This window comes from Astatotilapia calliptera, chromosome 3 (genome assembly GCF_900246225.1).
Source record: "Astatotilapia calliptera chromosome 3, fAstCal1.2, whole genome shotgun sequence".
NCBI lineage: Eukaryota > Metazoa > Chordata > Actinopteri > Cichliformes > Cichlidae > Astatotilapia > Astatotilapia calliptera.
Window position 1 is genome coordinate 7,493,766 of NC_039304.1, and position 23,679 is coordinate 7,517,444.

Here is a 23,679-nt window from a genome sequence, read left to right on the forward strand (position 1 = left end):
TTTTCAGGAGAGAGCTGACATATTAGGACAAAATAATAACCATAACAAAAAACACCATTGTACACACAGAGAACGCACTTTATCTGCCAACATAATAAACAACGTGAGTTTCCACTTTTCTCTCTATTGCAGGCCTTCTGCTTCTTGTTTTGGCAAGAAGCCACAATGCTGCAGAGTCCAGGTGAAGAGAGCCCTCATCCTGCAAATGAACAGTTTAGAGTCACATACAAAAACAAAAGCAAAAAAAGAGACTGTCATTGCACCCATCTTATTCATGACTGTCTGGTGCCTTGTAAACAGATAATTTTGGACTTTTAAAAAGCCATGACTGAGTGCACATCTGAGTGATACTGCTGAACAAGTACAAAATTGCTTTCCTTGAGTGTCATTTACTTAAATCAGAGATATCAGAGAAAAATCTGATGAAGCTCTAAAAAGAGTAGAAGAAATCTAACATCAAAAGGCAGAATGAGTGCTACAAATAGGATAAGACAGCTTTGCTGGCAATTCACGGTTAATGTTGCAAAATCATACTTTATATATATATATATATATATATATATATATATATATATATATATATATATATATATATATATATATACACCCAGCACGCACCTGCGGGCGGTTTATCCTTCAAGCTCGGGTCCTCTACCAGAGGCCTGGGAGCTTGAGGGTCCTGCGCAGTATCTTATCCTGCGCAGGATAAGACAGCTTTGCTGGCAATTCACGGTTAATGTTGCAAAATCATACTTATATATATATATATATATATATTTTTTTTTTTATTTTATTTTATTTTTTTTTTTAATTACTCCTTTTTTTTATATAAAGGCTATCACAGTTATAAATTACCTGTAACACAGCTTTTGAATAACAAAAAATGTTCTCCATCTTGTTTCTTTCAAGATGCAGCTCGTTCTTTGAGGCTAAAACACAAGGTAAAAAGTTAGAAGTTTGTACATGATTGTTACAGATAGATGAGGATGTTTAATAAATCACTTTTTTCTGTACCTGCATGAAGCTGCCTCACTTTAATAGCCAAAGCAGCAGAAGTCATCATGAAGAAAACAGCCATGCTGATAAACATCACAGTGCCAGCTTTTGTATTTCCATTACACTCTTCTGCATTGATTGAAAAGGTATTTAAATGGTGTTAGAAAGTTACCCTAGCATGCCAAACTGTTTAAGTGGATGTTTATCAATTGCAAATACAAGGCCAATCAGACCAGGAGTGACATATTTAGCCGCATGTTCTCCTTAAATTGCTGGCTGTCTAAGTGGTGTCCAAAGTGGTGTTTCCTGAAAACCCTCTCCTGTCTGATCATTTCCTGATAACATTTACATTTACAATAATGGATTAAAAAGCAGTGGAGAGTAGACTTTATCATAATAGATGTCTTTCTGAAAGCAAAGACATCTTAACTCAGTTTAAAAATATAATCCACCCACTGTTATCATCCTCAATGCCCTGTACCAACACAGAGCAGAGCAGCTACCTGAACGCTACTCCAAACCAAGGTTATTATCGTTAACGAAAACTAACGAAATAACGAAAACTAGAAGTGAAAAAACATTTTCGTTAACGGAAATAAAAATAAAAACAAAAAAAGGAAAACTAACTGAAACTGTAATGAGTGTTCACAAAACAAACTAAAATTAACTGAATTTATAGCAAAAATTCATTGATGTGTGCGTGTCATACAATAGTCAAGGGTGAAAATGAAGTTTAGTTTCCAGATTTTTTTCTTGCTGTGTTTCATTATGCCAGCAGGTGGCAAGTACGTTAGTCGAGTCGTCTGTGTTGCTGCTCCGTCCACGCGCAGAATCATGTCAGGAAAAGTCGGGAGAAAGCGCCAGAGTCCAATTTGGGATTACTTTGAATATGACTGTGTTTTGGATAAAGCAAGTGTCTTGTAGTGGAAAGAGACAAATTATGAGGGACATTTCTAAAGGGAAAAAAATCCCACAAACCTTAAAGTGCACTTGAAAAGCTCACACAAGAAGGCTAACCTAGCTTACCTTGAGAAGGTAAGGGAGCACACTCATCCCTCATCCCCAGAAAACAGAAGCTAACCCCAGGCAAGGCAGCGTGATGCATCCCGAGAAAACAGTAAATATCTTAATGACCTTATGTACCACATCACCCTAATAGCGCATTCTTTCCTTTTTGCTAAAGCGTACAGTTAGGGCTGGACCAGGTGACCCTGAATCCTCCCTTAGTTATGCTGCAATAGGCATAGGCTGCTGGGGGATTCCCATGATGCATTGAGTTTTTCCTTTTCAGTCAACTTTCTCACTCACTGTGTGTCAATCCGGTCTTTAAGTCCGATGACATTAGCCGTGCCTGGACTCAAACTCTGCTGCAGGTAGGGTTGCGAACCGTCCCTTAAAAAACGGAATCGTCCTGTATTTAGAAACAAAAGTACACGTCCCGTATTGAGCTAATAAGGGACGCACTTTGTGTGGGGGCCTCCCTGCTGCTGCGGAGTCGGGGCGGTCTGCCTCTCCCCACCGCAGGGAAAAGGGTAACACCACCTGGGTCTGGGTGCAGTTCCCCCCTCCAGGGGCAAGGGTACCTAGACCCGGTTTGTAGAGTACGCTTGGGGAGTGTGATCGTGTGTACAGCGTCTCTTTATGTCTGTCTCCACGTTGGTTGAGTGTGGAGCAAGTGCATATGAGAGCATGAGGGTGGGAATGGATGTTTGTGTCTGTGTGTGCCTGTATGTCTGTGTCTATATGTCAGGTTGGGTATCAGACACCACCTCTCTGGGGACATCTCAGGCCCTCCAAGGTTTGGAGGCCTATCTCCACCCACCACCACTTCCCCTGCCAGTGGCGGACTCCCTCAGGTGTCGGTGCGTTGGTGGTTCTTTGTGTGTGGGGGTGGGCGTCTGGGTACACACCGGCTCACTCCTTGGCGGCCGCTTATCGGGGCCTGGAGCCTGGGGCTCGCTCGGGCCACTTCGGAGGTGGGGTGCCCCCGGCCTCTCGGCCTGGGGCTCGGTCACTCAGGCACAGCTGGCTGCCGGCGGAGCTCACGGGCGCGTCACTGCAACTCCCCCTGGCTTCTGCTCCGCGGCTGCTGAGTGAGCCCTCATCTGGGACTCTCCTCAGCTCTTACTGGGACAGTGGCGCGGCTGCCCCTCTGTTGGTCTTCCTTGGTCTCTTGTGTTCTGGGGGCCTCTGGATGTCTGGAGTTTTGATCTCCTCCATACCTGCTTCATACCATAGAGGACAGGGCTGTGGCTCCCCACACTCCCTAGCAGATCGTTACATGGAGAAACCTTTGGAATGCAAGCGCGCTGATCCACACAGGTATGCACACAGGTGTACACACGGGTATTCACAGACGCGGACTACAGCTTTCTTGGCTGCTGCCTCAAAGCACATTGTGCGCTGTCTATCTTGCGTGCTGCACAATATCGTTTATTATTTAGTATCTACTGATATCTACTGCTAGCTAGTTTATTGTGATGGTGCTTTTTTTTTTTATGTTGCTCTTTGTTGTTTGTTTTCTCTTCTGTTTTTTTTTTCTCCATACATTTTGTTTTTTTGTTTTTTTTCTTTCTTCCCCCCCTTCTCACCGTCTCTTCTCCCCTTTGGTTTTCTTTCTCTCCCTCTCTTTCTTTCATTCTTTCTCCCTGTCCTATCCCCCAGTCATGTCTGTCCCGTTTGTAGCAACTGAAAATAAAATAAATTCATAATTATAATAAAGGTCAATCAAATGGACCAATATGGCAAGGCCATGATGATCCACTTGGTAAAATAAATCCGCTTGGCATCTTTCTTGGCCTTAAAAAAAAAAAAAAAAAAAAAAGGGACGCACTTTGTCCCGTAATACAGTGATAATCAAAAGTAGTCTATAACTTTTAATGGAATTAACGCTTTGTTTGAAAACATAATTCCCAGCCCCTCTCCTGCTTTGTGACCAATGAGCTGACAGCACACTTATGACAATTCGAGTATGACAATTCAGATTACCGCTTATCTCATTGGTCGAGGAAAGGTCGCTTGTGGAGAAAATACCGGAAGACAACAGATGACCACAACAAGAAGCATGGCCAACAGGGAAACAAACGCAGACACTGCGGTGCAAGTCTCGGATGACAGTACACCTAAAGCTGGGCAAACACTGTGCGATTTTTTCAATTTTTTCAGTCACGTTATTCAGCTCCTGCTCAAACTGCACGATTGACTCGCAGGGGTTAGACGTTGGTAGGTCACGATGCAGGGTCTCACACTATACTGCCTGATGCTTTGATGCGACCTGAGTGCTCACACTGTGCGTCCATAAAATGAAGGTTATAGCAGAAAATCTGTCGCTCGCTCTCTCTCTCTCTGTCTTTCACTCACACAGACACACCACCACCATCAACTTTGCTAAATTGCTAATGAAAAACATTAATCAGACAGCTGTGATTGAGCAGCAATGTAAATGCAACTACTTTCACGGTTGTTGTGGTCGTGATAATTTTGTGATGCCACATCGAAAAAGCTCGGATGAGCTTTCCAAAGTTCTACAAGTTGTGCCTCCATCGCTTGTGTCCAGATCACACGCCGCACAGCTGTGCTGCTCCATCTTTTTCACCGACGTTTACGTGTTTGCGCGTGAGCAGTGTGAGCAGCTGCGGTGACACCCTCACGAGCGATTGATGATCGGGAGCTGGTCGTGAGGTGTTAATCGCTTTTCGTTACCCCACGTATACTACACGATGCACGATGAAGGCCAAAATTGGTCCGATCACCAAATCGGTCGCACGACTCAAAAATCGGCTCAAAATGGGCCAAAAATCGCACAGTGTAAGCCCAGCATTAGAGCAGCAATGTTTGTTCGCTCAGAGAAAGAAAAAAAAAAGGCTGGAAAAGTACAGGGAGGAATGGGAAAAGGAAAACACCTGGCTGGAAAAGTGCACGATAACACCTATAAAGCGCACTGCACTGTGTGCCGGCGCACTTTTTCCATAGGCATGCTTCTAGTGGTGGGCACATGAAGAACATGAGGGGCGTGAAAGCTCGGGGAACCCTTAACCAATTTTTTGTCCACCAGGCCACGGCAGAAGCAGATATGGTATGTAAACATTGGTTTGTTTTTTTTAAACCCTCTGGTTAAGGTTAATATGGGCATGTGCAGTGAATATCAGCGCTATGTGGCCAGAAGTGTGATAATATAATTTATTTTGTGTAATAAACAACTGCAAGGATAGATGATTACAACAAATAGATCACTAATACATAAAAGTAATACATAGATGAATAATGATGATGAGTTAAGATGCGTAATCATGGGAACAAGCGGGTTTACAAACAGGAGCAGCTGATTAGCATTAGAAAAGCTGAAATAATACCTCAACTGAAGCCAATTGTACTAAATGCACTATATGTGCACTGTTACAAGAATGTTTTTCGTTCTATTGCCTTCTATTAATTTATATAATTTTAAGTTAAACAGGACAGAGTTCTTTTAAAGAAAGATTTACTTATATTCTCAAAAGTTAAGCATGACAGGCCTGAAAGAGAACTGTTTTATTGTGTTAATGTTGTCATTTTGAGCTAAAAATAAATGGCTAAATGATCATTTGTTTCCCATATGGTCATATCACAAAGAATATGCATCTGCTTAAATCAAATTCAAGTCAAATGCTTAAAAAATAATTTCACACACAAAAAAAAGAGCTACCACACTGGGAAGGGTGAAGACAACTGGGTTGCCCGGCCCTGGCCACGAGTTGTCCCTTATTTATTTTTCAGGGAGTTGGCAACCCTAGCTGCAGGTCCCTAATTGTGGCATCACTGAGAGTTAAAAACTGTCTAAATCCTTTCATCTGTAATAAAATGATCACCATTGCTGCTCTAAGTTTAACATCCAGGCATCCACGAAAACAGAGTTTAAGAAATTTAGCAGAGTTAGAAGTTAGCAGGAAGTTAGCTTGCTACTTTGCATCTACGTGATTGCTAGCGACACAGCTATGTTAGCATAATATAAACAGTGAAGCTGGAGGATGAACGCTAACTTTTTTCCATTCAATAAAAGTTAAGGTGAGGATTCCCAAAGGTTCGGGACAAATGCAATCGCATGTCAGGATGCTGTAAACGGACTGAACTTCAATTGGAAGAACAACTGAGATAATCCATGAACAATACGAGTTTAGTTATCAATACACTGGCTGAGCTCTAGTTATATTGTAAGGTTTTAAAAATGAGCTTTAAAATGATTAGTGATAATAAAAAACGAGAGGGCCTGCCAGTGATCACTGACTGCTTTCAGGGGCTTGTTGAGATTAAATAGAACAACAAACAAGGTATTAAAACATGCAAAGAACACAAAAGCCTTATTAAATGTGGAGTCGTTTGGGCTCGGAAGCAGGATTCATCACGTCATCACTTAAAGACCGGATAGACCTCTCTGCATTGAATCATGCTTGTTATTAATCTCTATCTCTCTTCCACAGCATGTCCTCTATACTGTCCTCCTTCTCTCATCCCCAACCGGTCACAGCAGATGGCCCCGCCCCTCCCTGAGCCTGGTTCTGTAGGAGGTTTCTTCCTGTTAAAAGGGAGTTTTTCCTTTCCAGCGTTGCCAAAGTGCTTGCTCATAGGGGGTCATTTGATTGTTGGGATTTTCTCTGCATATATTATTATAGGGTCTACCTTACAATATAAAGCGCCTTGAGGTGACTGTTGTTATGATTTGGCTATATAAATAAAATTGTTTTGAAAAATTGAATTGGATATAGGATTATGTATTTCAGTTGCACATAAAAGTTTCATACATTTGTATTTGATAGTTAAAAAAAGATGTAATACACTTGGTCAATCAAAAATTAAAAATGAAGTAACCTAAATTGATGTTAAATATTTTTACACAGCAAATGTATTTAAAACAAAATATGTAGGTTTATTTGCTAGATTATTGCTGTGTTTTAAAACATAGAAAACAGATGCTTACTTTATCTTTAAATGGCAAATATACAACACATTGAGTTACACTGTTACACTGTTACAGATATATAGATGGCGCCGGTGAGGTCGGCTGCCGTCACGACCGCTCCGACCACTTTTTCTTTGTCTTTGCTTTTTAAGTTAGTTTTCAGCGTTTCTAAATCGGTAAAATCATCACCATTGGGTACATTAGGTATGACAGTGACACTCTTGTTTCTATTGGTATACAATGTACTCACAATTCGAAGTTTTTAACTCCGGATCCGAGCTGGCCGAGTGAGATCTTGAGGGAGAACAAAGGGAAGCGGCGGCCTAGAGGGAAGCGAGCCGGCGTCAGGAACAGGCTGAGAGCTCGTGCACACCGCACACCTCTGCCTAGCATCCTGCTCGCCAACGTCCAGTCACTGGAGAACAAGCTTGACGACCTCAGGGCCAGGATAAAGTTCCAGAGAGACATTCGGGACTGCAATCTCCTCTGCTTCACCGAGACATGGCTGAACCCAGCGGTGCCGGACCACGCCATCCAGCCGGCCGAGTTCTTCTCGGTTCACCGCATGGACAGGACACGGGACTCGGGGAAGTCAAGGGGAGGCGGCGTGTGTTTAATGGTGAACAACAACTGGTGCAACAGTGCGAACGTTGTTCCTCTCACACGCTCCTGCACACCAAATCTGGAACTACTGTCCATCATGTGTCGTCCCTTTTATCTACCTCGGGAATTTACATCGGTCATTATAAGTGTCGTTTATATTCCACCACAAGCGGACACGGTCACCGCCTTATGCGAGCTGCATGAGGCACTCACACAGCACCAGACACAACACCGGGACGCTGCGCTTATTGTGACGGGGGACTTTAATAGCGCCAACCTCAAACGCGCAGCGCCGAACTTTTATCAACACATCACCTGCCCCACCAGGGGTGAAAGGACACTGGACCACTGCTACACTACGGTCAAGGACGGCTACAAGGCACAATCCCGCCCTCCGTTTGGCAAATCTGATCACGCCGCCATCTTCCTCATGCCAAAATATAAACAAAGGCTGAAACAGGAAGTTCCGGTTCAGAGGAAGGTCGCGCGCTGGACGGATCAATCAGTGGCCGCGTTACAGGACGCACTCGATGACGCAGACTGGGGCATGTTCAGAAACAGCTCCGATGATGATGTCAACGTGTTTACGGAAGCGGTTGTGGGATTCATCGGGAAACTAGCGGATGATACCGTGGAGACAAAGACTATCACAACGTTTCCCAATCAGAAGCCGTGGGTGGATAAAACCATCCGCGACGCTCTGAGATCCCGCACCGCTGCCTACAACACGGGACTCACGACGGGGGACATGGACCCGTACAAAGCCGCGTCATATAACGTGCGGAGGGCGGTAAAAGAGGCGAAGCAGCGCTACGGGAGGAAACTAGAGTCACAACTCCAACAGAGTGACTCTAGGAGCCTGTGGCGGGGACTAAGGACAATAACGGACTATAAAGCACCAACAACCGGTATGACGAACTCGGCCGTGACTCTGGCAGACGAGCTGAACACTTTCTATGCTCGCTTCGAGGCTGCAGCTAAGGACTCCAACGATGCTAGTGCTAGCGGCGCTAACGGCTGCAGACAGGAAGATACTGCCAGCACCGGAAACGTGCTCGTCATCTCCGAGCATGAAGTAAGGAGAGCCTTCAAGAGAGTGAACACCAGGAAAGCAGCAGGACCAGACGGCATCCCAGGTCGTATCCTAAGAGACTGCGCATACCAGCTAGCTCCTGTGTTCACGGAGATATTCAACATCTCTTTATCTCAGTCGGTGATCCCCACATGCTTCAAAGAGTCCATCATTGTTCCTGTCCCGAAGAAACCCCACCCTGCTTCTCTCAATGACTATCGCCCTGTAGCCCTCACCTCAGTAGTGATGAAGTGTTTTGAACGCCTGGTCAGAGACTTCATCATTTCTTCACTACCAGACACACTGGACCCACTACAGTTCGCTTACCGTCCAAATCGTTCCACAGACGATGCCATCTCTCATCTCCTCCACACATCACTCACTCACTTGGACATTAGAAGGGGGAATTATGTTAAAATGCTCTTCATAGACTACAGCTCTGCATTTAACACCATAATTCCCTCCACACTCACCACCAAGCTGGAGCATCTGGGACTTAGCTCATCTATGTGTCAGTGGATCTCCAACTTCCTAACTGGCAGACCACAGGCAGTAAGGATGGGCGGACATGTCTCAGCCTCCACCACTCTCAGCACTGGAGCCCCCCAGGGGTGTGTTCTGAGCCCCCTGCTGTACTCTCTGTACACATATGACTGTGTGGCCACTACCAGCTCCACCACCATCATCAAGTTTGCTGACGACACCGTCGTGGTGGGCCTGATCTCTGATAACAACGAGACGGCCTACCTGAAGGAGATTAGGAATCTGGAGAACTGGTGCCAGAGGAACAACCTCCTTCTAAACGTCAGTAAGACAAAGGAGCTGATAGTGGACTTCAGCACTAAGCAGGAGAGGAACTACCAGACCCCCGTCATCAACGAGTGCCCAGTGGAGAGAGTGGACAGCTTCAAATACCTCGGAGTTCACATCACGCAGGACCTGTCATGGTCCTGTCACATCAACTCCGTGGTGAAAAAGGCCCGACAGCGTCTCTACCACCTCAGACGCTTGAGAGACTTCCAACTGCCCTCCAAGGTGCTCAGGAACTTTTACTCGTGCACCATAGAGAGCATCCTGACAGGAAACATCTTAACCTGGTTCGGGAACAGCACCATGCAGGACAGACGAGCTCTACAGAGGGTTGTGCGGTCAGCTGAGCGCACCATCCGCTCCGAGCTCCCTGACCTGCACTCAATCTACAGCAGGCGGTGCTGGACCAAGGCCAGGAAAATCGTGAAGGACCTCAGCCATCCCAACAATGGACTGTTCTCTCTGTTGAGGTCAGGAAAGCGATTCCGCTCCCTGAAGACCAACACAGAGAGACTGAGGAGGAGCTTCTTCCCGCAGGCGATACGGTCTCTCAATCACAATCACACCACCACACAGTACTGACCCACACATATAGTTCTTACACACACACTGGACATTCTGGACATTGTTTTCACTTCATCACTTAAATCACTGCTGCTGTTATTGTGTATATATTTATTTATACTTCTTGTGTATTTTGTTCATACATTCTTATATAGTTCTATATTGTGTATTTTGTTGTACAGTTATTTTATTTTCAATTTAATTTATATATTTTATCTTATTCTTTCCCAGTGTGTTGTACAGTTATTTCATTTTTAACCTTAATTTATATTTTATTCCTTCCTAGTTAAATTTACCCTTTTTAATTTTTCATATTTATTTCCTATCTTATTCATAGCCTTTTCCTTTTTTGTTTTCTTTAGGTCACGACCAGTTGTCCAAGCATTTCACTACATATCGTACTGTCTATGACTGTGTACGTGACAAATAAAAATTTGAATTTGATTTTACACTCTTTATGTTAAAATCATATAATCCAAATTTGATAGTCTAATATAAGATTTTAGATACGCTGACCCTATCCCAGCTGTCATAGGGCAAGAGGCGGGGTACACCCTGGACAGGTCGCCAGTCTGTCGCATGGCCAAGAAAGACCCCGGCCTGATGGGGGAATAGAACTCAGGACCTTCTTGCTGTGCGGCAACAGTGCTAACCACCGTGCCACTGTGCTGCCCAGCCCACGGAGTCATCAGTGCATTTTCTAAATACATGACATATCTGTTATACTATTTTATTCTCTGTTATAGAGGCTAAGACCACAGTTGAAGCCACGGTGGTGTTCATTGGTAGGGGTGACGTAATGCCACTGTTATGAATGAAACATGTAACCAAGTCCAATAACTCCAGCCATACTTATCTTGTCCATTTAACATCTGTATGGTATTCCATCAGTTGCATTTGTTTTTGAACAAATGCAACTTTATCCAAAAACATTTATCACAACAGAACGACAGTCACAAACTGGTTCTTCTTCCGACCAATAACACCTGGCGCCAATTACGTATGTGTACCTTAAATATATTCCCATAAACACACCATACTGTAAAACACATTAACACCTAGCAGCGCATATAAGGTAACAACACAAAAGTTGCTTCTACATCAGTTTTCTTGTTTCAGTTGTCTTGTTCAATATTCATTAAATATTTTATGTTTTATTTTCAAAGGTGATATATAAATACATTTTTACTAGATCCTTTTTTTCCTCATCCATGTATGTGTTACTGTGAATGTGTTTCTAATTTTTACTTCTTTGAAATTTGAGGAAATAAAGTGCAAAGGCATATTAATCCACTTGTATTACTTTAGGAATGAAAATTATGCTACAAAACAGGTCACAGTTTACTAGAGTAAAGTGACAAAAGAAAAACATTTTAGAGAGATAAAATTAACCATACCTTGACTACTGAGTTTCACTTCATCATTGGGTTCACCATTTCCTGTAGGCATGGTATAACTTTATACATAACAATTTGATGATAAATCATGTGCAAGAAATAAGCCTTTACCCCACAAGCTTACCTTGAATTCTTAACTCTACTGCATCCGAAATAACTGTGTGTTTATTTGTGTAAAATCCACAGAAATACAGCCCAACATCAGATAAATTCACTTGCTTGATTTGAAGAAAGACAAAGGTGATGTTGGAACTCATAATAAATTTTCCATTTTGAAATCCATCGCAGAACGATGCTGAGCCACGAGATTCAAACATAGAAGAGACACAAGTGGGCTTAGTTTGGTTGACCACTTTAAACCAGTCTGCCTGTGTTTGATGGTTGGAGATGTTGGTGCACTGCAGTGTCACTTCTTCACCGGGCTGGACCTCCACAGTCTGAAACCCAGAACCTGAGACAGAGATCCAGCCTGAAACAAACACCACAGACAAATTAGTATTAAATTAACTGTAATCATTTTCACAGGGTTCCAAAAATATTTAAATTCTGGTAGGATCCATATCTTGGACTGAGAATCATTAGATGCCAGTACTTACAGTGAATACAGAAAAACAACGCTGTTATAACGGTGAAGCTCCCCATTGTATGCTTAATCCAGTTGCTACTCGGACATTTAGTAAACCACACAGCTATTACAAAGGCTTTTAGAGGGCGAGGTGTTTCTAGTTTTTCATCCTGTCAGTGACCTGTTAACACATTGCAGTACCTTGGCTTAAAAATCATCAAGCCACTTCCTCTTGGTGGTGACGTGCTATTGGATCACAGCGTTGTCACATCACTTCCTTTGCTAGTGGTGTTTTTTCTAATCTGTATAGCGCATTTAGCTACAAACCTTTACATAACAATTTAGTAACAATGTTTATTTACTCCTTGGCCTCCTTTATTAATAAAGATACCTATAATAAATTTAGCTTGGTTGTACCTTTGGAGATCACACTCACTTAACTGAAGACCCAGATCTGCACCCTTGACAACCCTGTAACCAGCCAGGCCCCTGTGATATGTGCAGGTGAAGGAAGCTAAGCCACTGTTAGGTATTCTCCACCAGATTATGTGTGGGCCTGGACCTTCTCTCTGTATGTTGCTGAATTGTTGTTGATTATCATCTGCGCCATGGATATGTTATCTGCAAACTTATATATGAAATTTGTGCTATGAATGGGATTGTAGTCATGTGTGAAAACTGAATATAAGAGTCGACTGAGACCACAGCCCTGAAGGGTGCCAGTGTTAAGGATGGTATGACTGAAGAAGAGAAACTGAAGGAAAATAGCATTATTTCATTCATTTTTTGCTAAAAAAGAAAAAAGAAGAGGGTTTTGTTGCTCTGTACAAATTATTATAAAGAATCCCTAAAGCTAAGAAGCCCATAAAGCCAGGAAAGCTTAATGTTGAATAAAATAACATTTAGTGAAGAAAGTAAGAACTCCAGGTTTCATTTCAGCACTGTGTGAAGACTCAGAGTCAGAGATCTGTTGAACCAAGTACTAATTTACCATGAAGCTTAAAAGCCAAATACTACTAGCCCTCAAGGTAGCTGTAAATAAATCATTACCTAACGCATCACTTGATCTAGCTTTTATTCTTCCTGTCCTGCCACTCCTGCATCTGCATCAGTCATATTTCTGTAAAAGAAAGGATGGACAAAATGCTGGAAACGAGACCAAGAGTGTCCAATTCTCTTTGGTCCACCTATCTTACATCTTCATCTACTGCTGCCGACAGAGTACGGGCAAAAACAGAAGGTGCACGTGTCGAGCTCTCCTTTGTAGCTGAGCAATAACATACTGACAAGGTCACAGTGAACTTTCTTAAAACTGCATATCTATATCTATATATCTATAGATAGATAGATAGATAGATAGATAGATAGATAGATAGATAGATAGATAGATAGATAGATAGATAGATAGATAGATAGATAGATAGATAGATAGATAGGTGTGTGTGTGTGTGTGTGTGTGTGTGTGTATATTATTTAAATGTAATTTGTTTGTAATACTAAGGTTCCACATGCCACTGTTGTAGTAGGGCATTAATGATGTTGCATGCGTGGGGGCTCCCAGCCAGAGTCGTATGGACTTCACGCAGGTAAGGCACATTTCCTCCTCTCCCTGTACTAAATTATAAGTTTAAATTTGGTGCATTTTGTTTTATTAAGAATTAGTTCTGAGGGCTAAATATCCCCAAAGTGCTTTTGATTTCTTTGAACGACGAAAATAGTAACCAACAGCCTTTTATCCATTATACCACCTATTTATGTGTTTTAGTTTAAATATTAAAAGTGATTATCAGTAGTTTATTTTTGAGTATACTTTGCTTCATATTTGTCTCAACTTAACCCACTATTACATTTGATTTTGATTTTGCTGTTGAGAGAAACCACACCATTGTTTGATATTTGTATGTTTGTATATACTGTGGCCCACAGTGGGATGAAGAGGCGCCTGCTGCTGTGTATGTCCACTGATTTTACTGCTGCATTTTGTCTTTTGTTAAATAAAGCCATATTTTACAACCAGTCCCTGTTTTTCATCACAAGGCAGTCTACCATTTGAAATCTGCTACACAAGCAGAAAGATAACATCCTGAAACAGGATGAACAGCTTAAAAGGAAAACAGATCTGGATGCAAATCTACACATACTCAAATCACAGAAAGCAGCTGCAGCTGCATTAGCTGAGGCTCAAGCTTGGGAAATTTCTGCACAAGAAAGTGAACATCCAAAACAGCCCCAGCTGGGCAACATGCAGCAAATCAACCCAACAGAACAAGTTCAAGAGTATGTGTGGCAACAATCAGTACTCAATAATGATCTGCAGACTCCACAATTGGGCAGCCACTGCCATCGAGGCAACAGCAAAAGCTTGCAAAGAACCAAGTATCTGTCAGCCCAGTATGACCAACAACCAAGAGTTCACTCCTTTGCCAGTCATCTGTGTTTTGAACCCAAAGAGAGTCTTGCAACTGGAGTTATGGTGAACAACCAGCAAATAATGATCGATTTCACCATCATCAGTCCAAGATTTGGGCACCCATACATGTAAGGGGTAGACATGCTGACTCTTCAGATCTAACAGAATATCTAATATGAAAGGGAAATGAGCTCCACTCCAGCATCTGCCCCACTTCCTTCTTCCACTTTATGGTACGATGCTAGTATGTCTTTGCACGTGATTATCCAGATGGGCTCTTAGAGCTGATCATTCACAAATGACACATTGCTATATAGTAGGATAGTTAGTTTTACAACATGCATTCAGACAACACGAGTGGTAAATTGAGTTGCCTTTCTGCTACTTTGGTACTTTGTAGTTTTTGACAAAGGAACCTACCAGTTAAAAAACAGGCTGTTAAAAAATGTAGAAAAAAACAATTGTGTGCAAATAGTACAGGATGTGTTGTTTGTGGTTTTAAAGGCTAGTCCTTCTGTGGCTTTTTATTTGGCTTATACACAGAGCCACTGCAGTGGAAAAAGACAGGGGGAGGTGCATAAAACTTGCCAAGCTTTGCACATAGACCATGGTCAGGGAAGAAAGCTGCCCATATAAACACTGGCTGTGTCTTTATTTGCCCCTTTTGTAAGTATACAAAAAAAAAAAACAAAACAATTTCAACATATCTAGTTAGAGAACACATCTAAAAACATATGACGGGATATACCCACACAAAATAATTCTAGCAAAAACACTGATGTTGCCACAGAATTTATTGTTTTATCATTTACATCAAGAATGAAACAACAGCGTTCTTTTTAATGTAGCATTATTCTTGGTGTTGAAATCAACAGTTATTTGATATTTGTGATGAGTGAAAAGTCTTTTTCCTTAACTGTCTACACGTCCAAAGGCCGATGCGAACTAGTAAAAAGCAGAAAGTCAAATTTCACCAGCTGTAGAGGCCTTGTGAGTTCAGCTGTGCTCAGACCACAGTGTGAAGTCTCTTCCTGTGAAGTGATCAGTATCTCACTCATGCCTCCACCCAAAGACCGCCTGACTCCCCCTATCAGTAACTTTGTGTACCCTCATTTTATTGAGATGAAGACAAATTAAGGCAGAAAAAAAAGACACATAAATGTTTAGTACAGGGTTAAAAAAAAAACTTAACCACTAAGCATGCTTTCTCATCATGAACACAGAGAATCAGCTCTATGCACTGGCAGCATAAACAACATGAGTTTCCACTCGTGTCTCTTTTGCAGGCCTTCTGCTTCTAGGTGTTTGTGGGTGGAGTCTCAACACTGCAGAGTTCAGGTCAACAGAGTCCACATTCTGTAGGTGAAAAATTTACAGTCACATAGCAAAACAACCACAGACTCAGTACTTTCACTATCCTTGACTGTGACAGTCTTAGCATATGCTAGATTATTCTAGGCTAGACTCCAAAAAAGACAGAAAGAGAGCCAAATGTTTTTTGTTTTAAATGTACCTCTGAGTGATACACTACCAAATAAGTGTGGCATTCATTCATTACATTCATTTGAAACCTTCAGATAGAGATAATAGGGATTGGGACTATCAACTTTGCTTTACAATAACTCCAGGTTTCTAATTCAGACTTTGTGTCCACTCACACTAAATTTGGTGTTTGAGGTACAATATTTTCTTCACAAAATGGACCCAGGGCTACCTGCTTCTTAGTGGTTGGTAGATATCTTCAGAACAGAAGAAATTTAACATAAAAATAAGATAAGAGATCTTTTCTTCAATTCTTTTCCAGCCCTTATCCTATTCAGGGTTGTAGAGCACCTGGAATCTATCCCAGTTATCACTGGACAAGATCTGGCTAGGCTTTCCTTTCATACATAGAAAGAGCCCAGCCACTGGATTCAAACACTTCATTAAGTGAATTTATGACTATATGATATATACAATTCATGCTGCTGTAACTTTACAACAGAGCATCCTTTCGTGGTCAACAAGGAGCAATGCAATAAGCTGCACGTGTGAAATAAATGTATCTCAAATGTGCAACTTTTTCATTTAGTGAAAAAGTTGCACCTAATTTGCAACCTAATTTGAGGTGACCATTGTTTTGATTTGCTGCTATATAACTAAAACTGAACAAAATAAAACATGTAAGAGATTTCAAGCAAAAAGTTTCCAAGCACCATAGTGCTGCAGCATGGTACAAAGAGCCATGATAATAATTTCCAGCCCATTCACACTCAATATGCTGTTTGGATCACCTTCTCCAACATCGTCAATGCTGCTCTGCACTGACCTTAGTAGCTTCCCTGGGATATTTGAAGACTTTGAAGTGATTATTATTATTTATTACACAGCATCATAATCACAAGTGATCTATTCTAAGCTTTTTTAGTAAATGTAATTTGCATTTTTTTTTTAAAGCGTCACCTTGTTCCTGGGAGTATGCTGTTCTTTGTCCACTGCTGAAAGATAATATAAAAAGTTGCATTTTGAGTGTTAAAAGTCATTGTATCACATGTAATAACTCTTAATAAATCACTTGTTGTATGTACCTGAAAAAAGCGGCACAATCTTAACAGCCAAACCAACGACAGCCATCACAAAGAAAACAGCCAGTGTAGCAAACACCACAGGCACAAGGCTGGACTCTGCAACAGCAAACAGCATTGACTGATAAAATATGTTGTTAAAATGCTAAAATATATATAATAACGTGTATTTGCAAAATACTTTTTAATGTGCTTTCATGCAAAAAGTCACATTTACTAACTTAAATACAAATCCATACTCTGAAAAATAACAAAACAGGAAATGCCTTTAAAAATAGATTAGATAGTTTTAATATAATCAAAATATCAAAACTGATGTGGTTATTTATTAGTCAAAAATGAAACAGGTAAAAGAAAATGTTATTATTATATTTAAAACACTTTGGTTTATTTGTTTAGTTCATGATTTATTATTATTAGTAATGGTTATGGTTATGAATATTCATACTGAGTACACTGAATACTATATGTGAAAACTTCCAGTAATATGTATTATTTTTGTTTATGTCTTTAATTAAAAAAAACTGTAAATAATGACCAAAATCAAAGTCACTCTGACTGTAAAGCAACCACAAATGTAATTTTACTTTGTATTATGACTATTATAAATATAGCAAATTAAAATTAATGTAAACTGAAATTTAAGACCACTCTCTTGGGCCTCTTCTGCTTTCAGCAGACAGCTGATACTCCACAGGGACTTCTGCTGGCTCCCTTTCGAATGGTTACAAACAATTTTAAAGCACATTAATTTCTCTGTCAAAACACTTGAACCTATAAACTGAAGTTTATTAAAGCTCTGTTACTGTGTATCATCTTATAATGTTGATTAATAATGTTATTAGCGATGATTAGATGCTTATTTATGTAAAGTTCAAAGAAACACAGGCAATCCATGTAAATGAAATGAAGGAAAGGAAAAAAACAAAAAACAAAGTTACCCTGGAACTCATTTCAAATGTTAATATAATTAAAAACCTAAAACTAACTTTTAAGAGAAAGGAAAAGATGTTTACTTTCCACTCCATTCACTTGATCATTAAATTCCACTCCATCATTTGTTTCATCCGTACCTGTGAAGAACCATGGCCATTAATTTATTTTTATGCATAAAAATATTCTGTTACTCTTTCAGCTCATTTCATGCTACTGTAAAAATAAAATTGATGACAAAAGCTAAACATTACACAAACGCATAGAAACATATAAATAGATCATTAACTCCAATCAAACCTTGAATTCTTAACTCGACTGCATTAGAAATGACTGTGTGCCCACTGATGTACAATCCACAGAAATACAGCCCGGCATCAGATAAATCCACTCGCTTGATTTGAAGGAAGACAAAAGAGACGTTGGAACTCATAGTAAAATTTCTGTTTCTAAATCCATGACAGAACGAAGCTTCGCTGTCAGATCCATACATAGAAGAAACACAGCTGGGCTTAGTTTTATTGACCACTCTGAACCAGTCTGTCTGCGTTGGATAGGTGGAAATGTTGGAACACTGCAGTGTGACCTCGTCCCCGTGCTGGACCTCCACAGTCTGAAACTCAGAAGTTGAGATCCAGCCTGAAATGAAAGAGCACAAAATCTATTTCTATCTCTACAGTGTTAAAGTTATTGTGACTGGACAATTGTCAATTAGCTTTGTTTAATGGCAATCGTTTAACAATTTACAAGGTAACAAGAAGCCAATACTTACCGAGGCAAAGAAACAAAGTTGTTATCAAGGCAAAGCTCTTCATCATGCATTTAATCCTGTCACTGCTTTGATAGTTTCTAACACACAGCTCTTATAAAAGGGTTCAGAGGGGCGGAGTGTTTCTTTTCTTCTTCATCCCACCAATGACCTGCAAACATTTTCACTTTTGTCCCTCGTTCAACAGGTTCTTTTTAGGGTCTTCCAGCTGTGTGGTGCATGTGAAACCTGAGATTTAGTTGTAGTTACCTGTGACACTAAACAGGAAAGCAGACAGATGACTTTTATTACTCAATTTACAATACTGGAGAACTTCTAACATAGGTTGGTAGCTGGATTTTGTCACAGCACTTGATTGTAAATAACTGGTGCAAATTGATGTTTACAAGTTCATTATCTTGTGGAGAGAAACACAGTTGTGAGCTACTCCTGTGTCTGTATTGTCCTTATACAATTATTGGTTTGCCATACACCTTTCAATTTTTCTAACCTGCCACTCATCTTGCATTTGTAACAGTAAGGTGGTCTTTTTTATTTTAATGGGCTCAGAGAATCTCAGATTATGCAGAACAAAACTGCAATCTTGGAAAGATTAAAGTTTTTTGAGAAAACCTAAGAAATGTATTTGTTTCTTTGAACTTCTTTTTTGAACATCTGCATCATTTTGTGATTAAACAAGAGTTTCCGACAGCTGACAAGGTTCTTGCCTTATTGGTATTATCTGGTAAACCTACAACTCTGCTAGACTTGCCTATACAAAGGCCAAAACTAACCATGTTATCAGCAATCCTCACAAGAAACACACAAAACATGCTGGAATTATATCGCTCCCGCAGAGCCAATACTGAGTCAACTTCAATACCTAGACTCAGCTGTAATTCAGACTGAAACAGATAGGCATAACCAGTTATCCACAAATTAACTTATTTCCTGAATTCCAAATTGAACTTACCAGCATCCATACCAGCATGATTTTGAGAGGTTAAAGTTCCTCCTCCTTTTGCTCCCAATGCTCGGTTCCATTGACAGTTGATGTCAGTGTTGTAGGGACACGCACGGTGCTCTTGAGCATGCTCAAAAAGTAGACCTCCCAGTAGCTTATTTTTCTCACAAATAAATAACCAACATGTCAAATAATCTACTACTGACAACGAGACAAGACTCAGGTTCATGATGTCAGAGAAAAAAAACTCTAAAAGCTCTAAAAGCTATAGCAAAATCTGTTCTTGCTGTTTATTTTTTAACAAAAAAGACATCATGTTTGTGTGAATTTTAAAAAGCTTGTGCAATGTAATGGTCTGTGAGGTGATTGACAATGCCAGATGCGACTGATGGAGGGAACTCTTTGCTCATACCTCAAGGCACTGACCTATTGTATCGTTACACAATTAAGATGTGGAAACACAGCAGCTGGTTTAAATAGATCATAATTCTGTTGCTTTTATGCTGTTTAAGAAACTCCAACTTTAGATTTTCAGTGCAGTTCTGCTCAGATCACACTGTGCTGTCTCTTCCTTACTACCTGACTCCTTCCACAGCAGACATTTAGACTCTCCCTATGAGACGTTTTCACAGTCATCAGTGTCATTTCTGACTTCTCCTCTATATTTACACTTTAATACGTGTTTTTTTTTCTCACACAAAAGGTAGACAAAGAGAAATAAAGCAATGGATGAAAAGTTGGAAAAAATGTTTTTATTTTCCAAGGACTCTTGTCAAAAAATATATCAGCATGTCTATTCCTCTCCTCCCAGAACAGACAATGAGACATTCCTCATAAGAAAAGTTCATATTCAGCATCAGATCAAAAACTTTTCCATCATCAACACACTTAAAAGAAAAGTTGCACAATAAAAAAGACAGGCACAAAAGTAAAGATACAAAGACAACTTCAATGCAAATTTTGTTATTTTTATTTTTGTTAGTATGTTTTGCCACATCATCCACAACACATACACAAAACTACATCAGTGGGTTATTATCCTAAAATATGAGCTCCACTTCCTTGTCTACCGTGTGGCAGCATACACAACATGAGACTCCAGCTCTCTGTGTGTCGCAGGCCTGCGACTTCTTTTGAGTTTTGTCTGGATACTCATAGCTGCGTAGTTCAGGTCATCTGAGCTCTTATTCTGAAAATCAAAATATTTAGTTACAGTAGAGTTTAACAAAATCTGAAGTAGTGGATTTGTGGGTTACATGACGAAAGATTTGATTTAAAGTAACATTTTAAGAGTTTTAAAGTAAAATATGAAAACAAGATGAATAATGACACTTGGATTCCAAATAATGGGTTTAAATACTGTTTTAATTTGTCAGTGCGCCCCAGGGTGGCTGTGGCTACAATGTAGCTTGCCATCACCAGTGTGTGAATGTGTGTGTGAATGGGTGGATGACTGGATGTGCAAAGCGCTTTGGGGTCCTTAGGGACTAGTAAAGCGCTATACAAATACAGGCCATTTACCATTTAATATTTAATTTGAAGGCTTTATGTACAGCACTTTTCTACTCTACTGAGCATTTTAAACAATTTGCGTCATTCACACTAGCACTTTTTTTTTCTGCCTTTCTATGTAACACTCCATTGAACACACTAGAGTGCAACTTGCGATACTTGGCATGCACACTGGGAAAGCCGGGCATCAAACTACCAACCTTCTTGCTAGTAGATGGCCTTCTCCTGAGCTACGGCCACCCTAAATTATACTTTTTCAAATTCAGCTATTATTTTTATGTTATCACTGAGTCTTTTCCGTGCATGCATGTTTTGATTATCCACGTACTTTTCAGCTGAGCTAAATGAATGAAATGATAGGACAACATTGCTTGCTTGCCTGAAAAACATGTTCAGGCTGATATAATTCACAGAATAATTAAAAGGTTAAATGGTCTAAGGAGCTTGGAAAGAAAAGCATCTGGACTTGTTTAAGTTGCCTGAAGACGTTTCACCTCTCATCCGAGAAGCTTCTTCAGTTCTAAAGGGTCAAATGGTGGGAGTTTCCCCCCAAAGAGGGACAAAGGACCCCTGATGATCCTCTAATTACTTGAGCCAATTACTTGCTTGGAGACGAACCTCTATTTGTCCCCCCAAAAAGGGACAAATAGAGGTTCGTCTTCAAGCAACTTAAACAAGTCCAGACGCTTTTCTTTCCAAGCTCCTTAGACTACGATGACCTGGATGACTGAGAACCTTCACAGACATACAAGGTTAAATTAATCTTTTCAGTCATGACATACAATTTACACAGTGTGAGTAAAAACACATTTACCTTGATGTTTCCTGGTTGGGGATCTGGAGTTAAATTGAAAATATAAAAGTGTGTTTAGTTTATTTTTAGCAACCATAGAAATTGTCTTTTGAAAGCAACTTTACCTGTCTGAGGTGTTTTGATTTTTAAAACCAGAATGATGACCAGTATAATGAGTAAACCAGTCAGACTACCTGGGATGATGTTCATTGGGTGTATCATTCTCTCAGACTCTGCAAAAAAATTACACTGAAACATTTCAGGCTGTGTACTTCAGGTATAATACTGACAATAGTGAAATAACTATGATCCCAATAAAAATCAATTTTTTTAGAGACAGGAAACTAATCTTACTTTCAGTCTTATATTCTTCATCATTCGTTTCACCACCTGTAAAGAAACATGGGTATTATAATACTTTGTGACTTCCATTTCTTATTTAAAGTCTCATCATGTTGTTTTGCTACTAAGGAAAGCTTACCTTCAAATCTTAACTCTACTGCATTGGAAATAATAATATGCACATCCATGTAAAATCCACAGAAATACAGCCCAACATCAGATAAACCCACTTGTGTGATTTTAAGAAAGACAGAAGTGACACTGGAACTCATATTGAATTTTCCATATTGAAATCCATCACAGAAAGAGGCTTGGCCATGAGACCCAAACATAGAGGAGATGCAGCTTGTTTTAGTCGTGTCGATCACTCTGAACCACTCTGTGTGGGTTGGACTTGTGGAAATGTTGGAGCACTGCAGTGTGACGTCTTCACCAGGCTGGACCGTCACAGTGTGAACCTCAGAGCCAGAGACAAAGATCCATCCTGAATCAAACAACAAAGACAAAATGAGATTCAACTCAAAGTGTACGGTACAACAGACCCAATAACAGGGCGACAACTTTTTATTCAATTTAATTACATCACTGCTTTCTAACAATCACATTTAAATTCTGTTGGGCTCCTCGTTCCATTACTTATTTTAAGGTGAGAGTAGTGAGGTGCCAGTACTTACTGAGGCTGCAGAAAATCAAAGCTGTTATCAAGATGAAGCTCCTCATTGTGTGTATAATCCTTCACTGCTCGGACAGTTAGTGAACCACGCAGCTCTTATAAAGGGGTTTAGAGGGGCGGGGTGATTTTTTTTTTTCATCTTGCCAATGACCTGCCAAAGCAATGCAATGCATTTGTAGATATTTTAGCTTTATTCACTATGAGATAACTGAAAGATTTTCACTTGTGATTTCTGAGCTTTGAGACTCACAGACTTAATAATAATACCATGTTACATCCATTTCAGAACATATTAAACAGAGTCAAACAATGAGTCACTTATCAATGAGCTTCCTCAAAAACTCTTGGACTTTTGAGCAAATATTCTATTTTAGTCACTAAAAGTCTGGTGTGAAACATAAAACAAAGGAAAGGGGGGGGGGGGGGGGGTTACAGAGGTCTGCCCCTTTTTTGGCAGCTATCCAAGGATGCAATTTAGATTTGATCATGGAGATGAGATAAGGAAGTAACTTTATATCCTAAAGTTGTAAAATTGTTTAAAGTCTTACTGTTTTCTTGTTGATTCTTGTGCTCATTCCTGACATGACACCATCTAAAATTTTTAGATTTCTGTATGAAATTCAGCTTCTTTTTCAGACTTTTTAAACTGCTTTTCTGATTGCATGTAACGCTGGTGTGGAAACTTGAGTTATAGTTACATTTACTTGTTTATGTAACAACAAACAGCAAAAGATAAGTTTTTGATCTTTCTATTTAATGGTTATAAATGTTATATATAGGAAGGTCTTTATTCTGAAT

General features: G+C 40.2%; 2 protein-coding genes across 2 annotated transcripts; both read right to left on the reverse strand.

The window, feature by feature from the left end:
* Window positions 1-60: 60 nt before the first annotated feature.
* LOC113011831 (uncharacterized) lies at window positions 61-12,160 on the reverse strand. The gene is made up of 6 exons (XM_026151621.1): window positions 11,974-12,160; window positions 11,502-11,846; window positions 11,378-11,419; window positions 1,015-1,125; window positions 856-929; window positions 61-199 (listed from the first exon to the last, which is right to left on the reverse strand). The coding sequence occupies exons 1-6, from the start codon at window positions 12,017-12,019 to the stop codon at window positions 80-82; spliced, it is 738 nt and encodes a 245-aa protein (XP_026007406.1). The 5' UTR covers window positions 12,020-12,160; the 3' UTR covers window positions 61-79.
* An 8,397-nt stretch (window positions 12,161-20,557) lies between these two features.
* Window positions 20,558-22,940, reverse strand: LOC113011842 (uncharacterized). The gene is made up of 6 exons (XM_026151631.1): window positions 22,883-22,940; window positions 22,348-22,692; window positions 22,221-22,256; window positions 21,992-22,099; window positions 21,888-21,910; window positions 20,558-20,750 (listed from the first exon to the last, which is right to left on the reverse strand). Exons 1-6 carry the CDS (start codon window positions 22,926-22,928, stop codon window positions 20,628-20,630), a joined length of 681 nt encoding a protein of 226 aa, XP_026007416.1. The 5' UTR covers window positions 22,929-22,940; the 3' UTR covers window positions 20,558-20,627.
* Window positions 22,941-23,679: the final 739 nt, after the last annotated feature.

What these genes read in the sequence shown, in the direction of transcription:
- LOC113011831 (XM_026151621.1), bottom strand. Translation starts at nt 12,019, where the DNA reads ATGGGGAGCTTCACCGTTATAACAGCGTTGTTTTTCTGTATTCACT. An exon ending in GTTGTTTTTCTGTATTCACT is followed by an intron (nt 11,847 to 11,973) that starts GTAAGTACTGGC and finishes TGTTTGTTTCAG; the next exon opens with GCTGGATCTCTGTCTCAGGT. An exon ending in AGTGAAACTCAGTAGTCAAG is followed by an intron (nt 1,126 to 11,377) that starts GTATGGTTAATT and finishes CAATCAATGCAG; the next exon opens with AAGAGTGTAATGGAAATACA.
- LOC113011842 (XM_026151631.1), bottom strand. Translation starts at nt 22,928, where the DNA reads ATGAGGAGCTTCATCTTGATAACAGCTTTGATTTTCTGCAGCCTCA. An exon ending in TTTGATTTTCTGCAGCCTCA is followed by an intron (nt 22,693 to 22,882) that starts GTAAGTACTGGC and finishes TGTTTGATTCAG; the next exon opens with GATGGATCTTTGTCTCTGGC. An exon ending in AGTAGAGTTAAGATTTGAAG is followed by an intron (nt 22,257 to 22,347) that starts GTAAGCTTTCCT and finishes GTTTCTTTACAG; the next exon opens with GTGGTGAAACGAATGATGAA.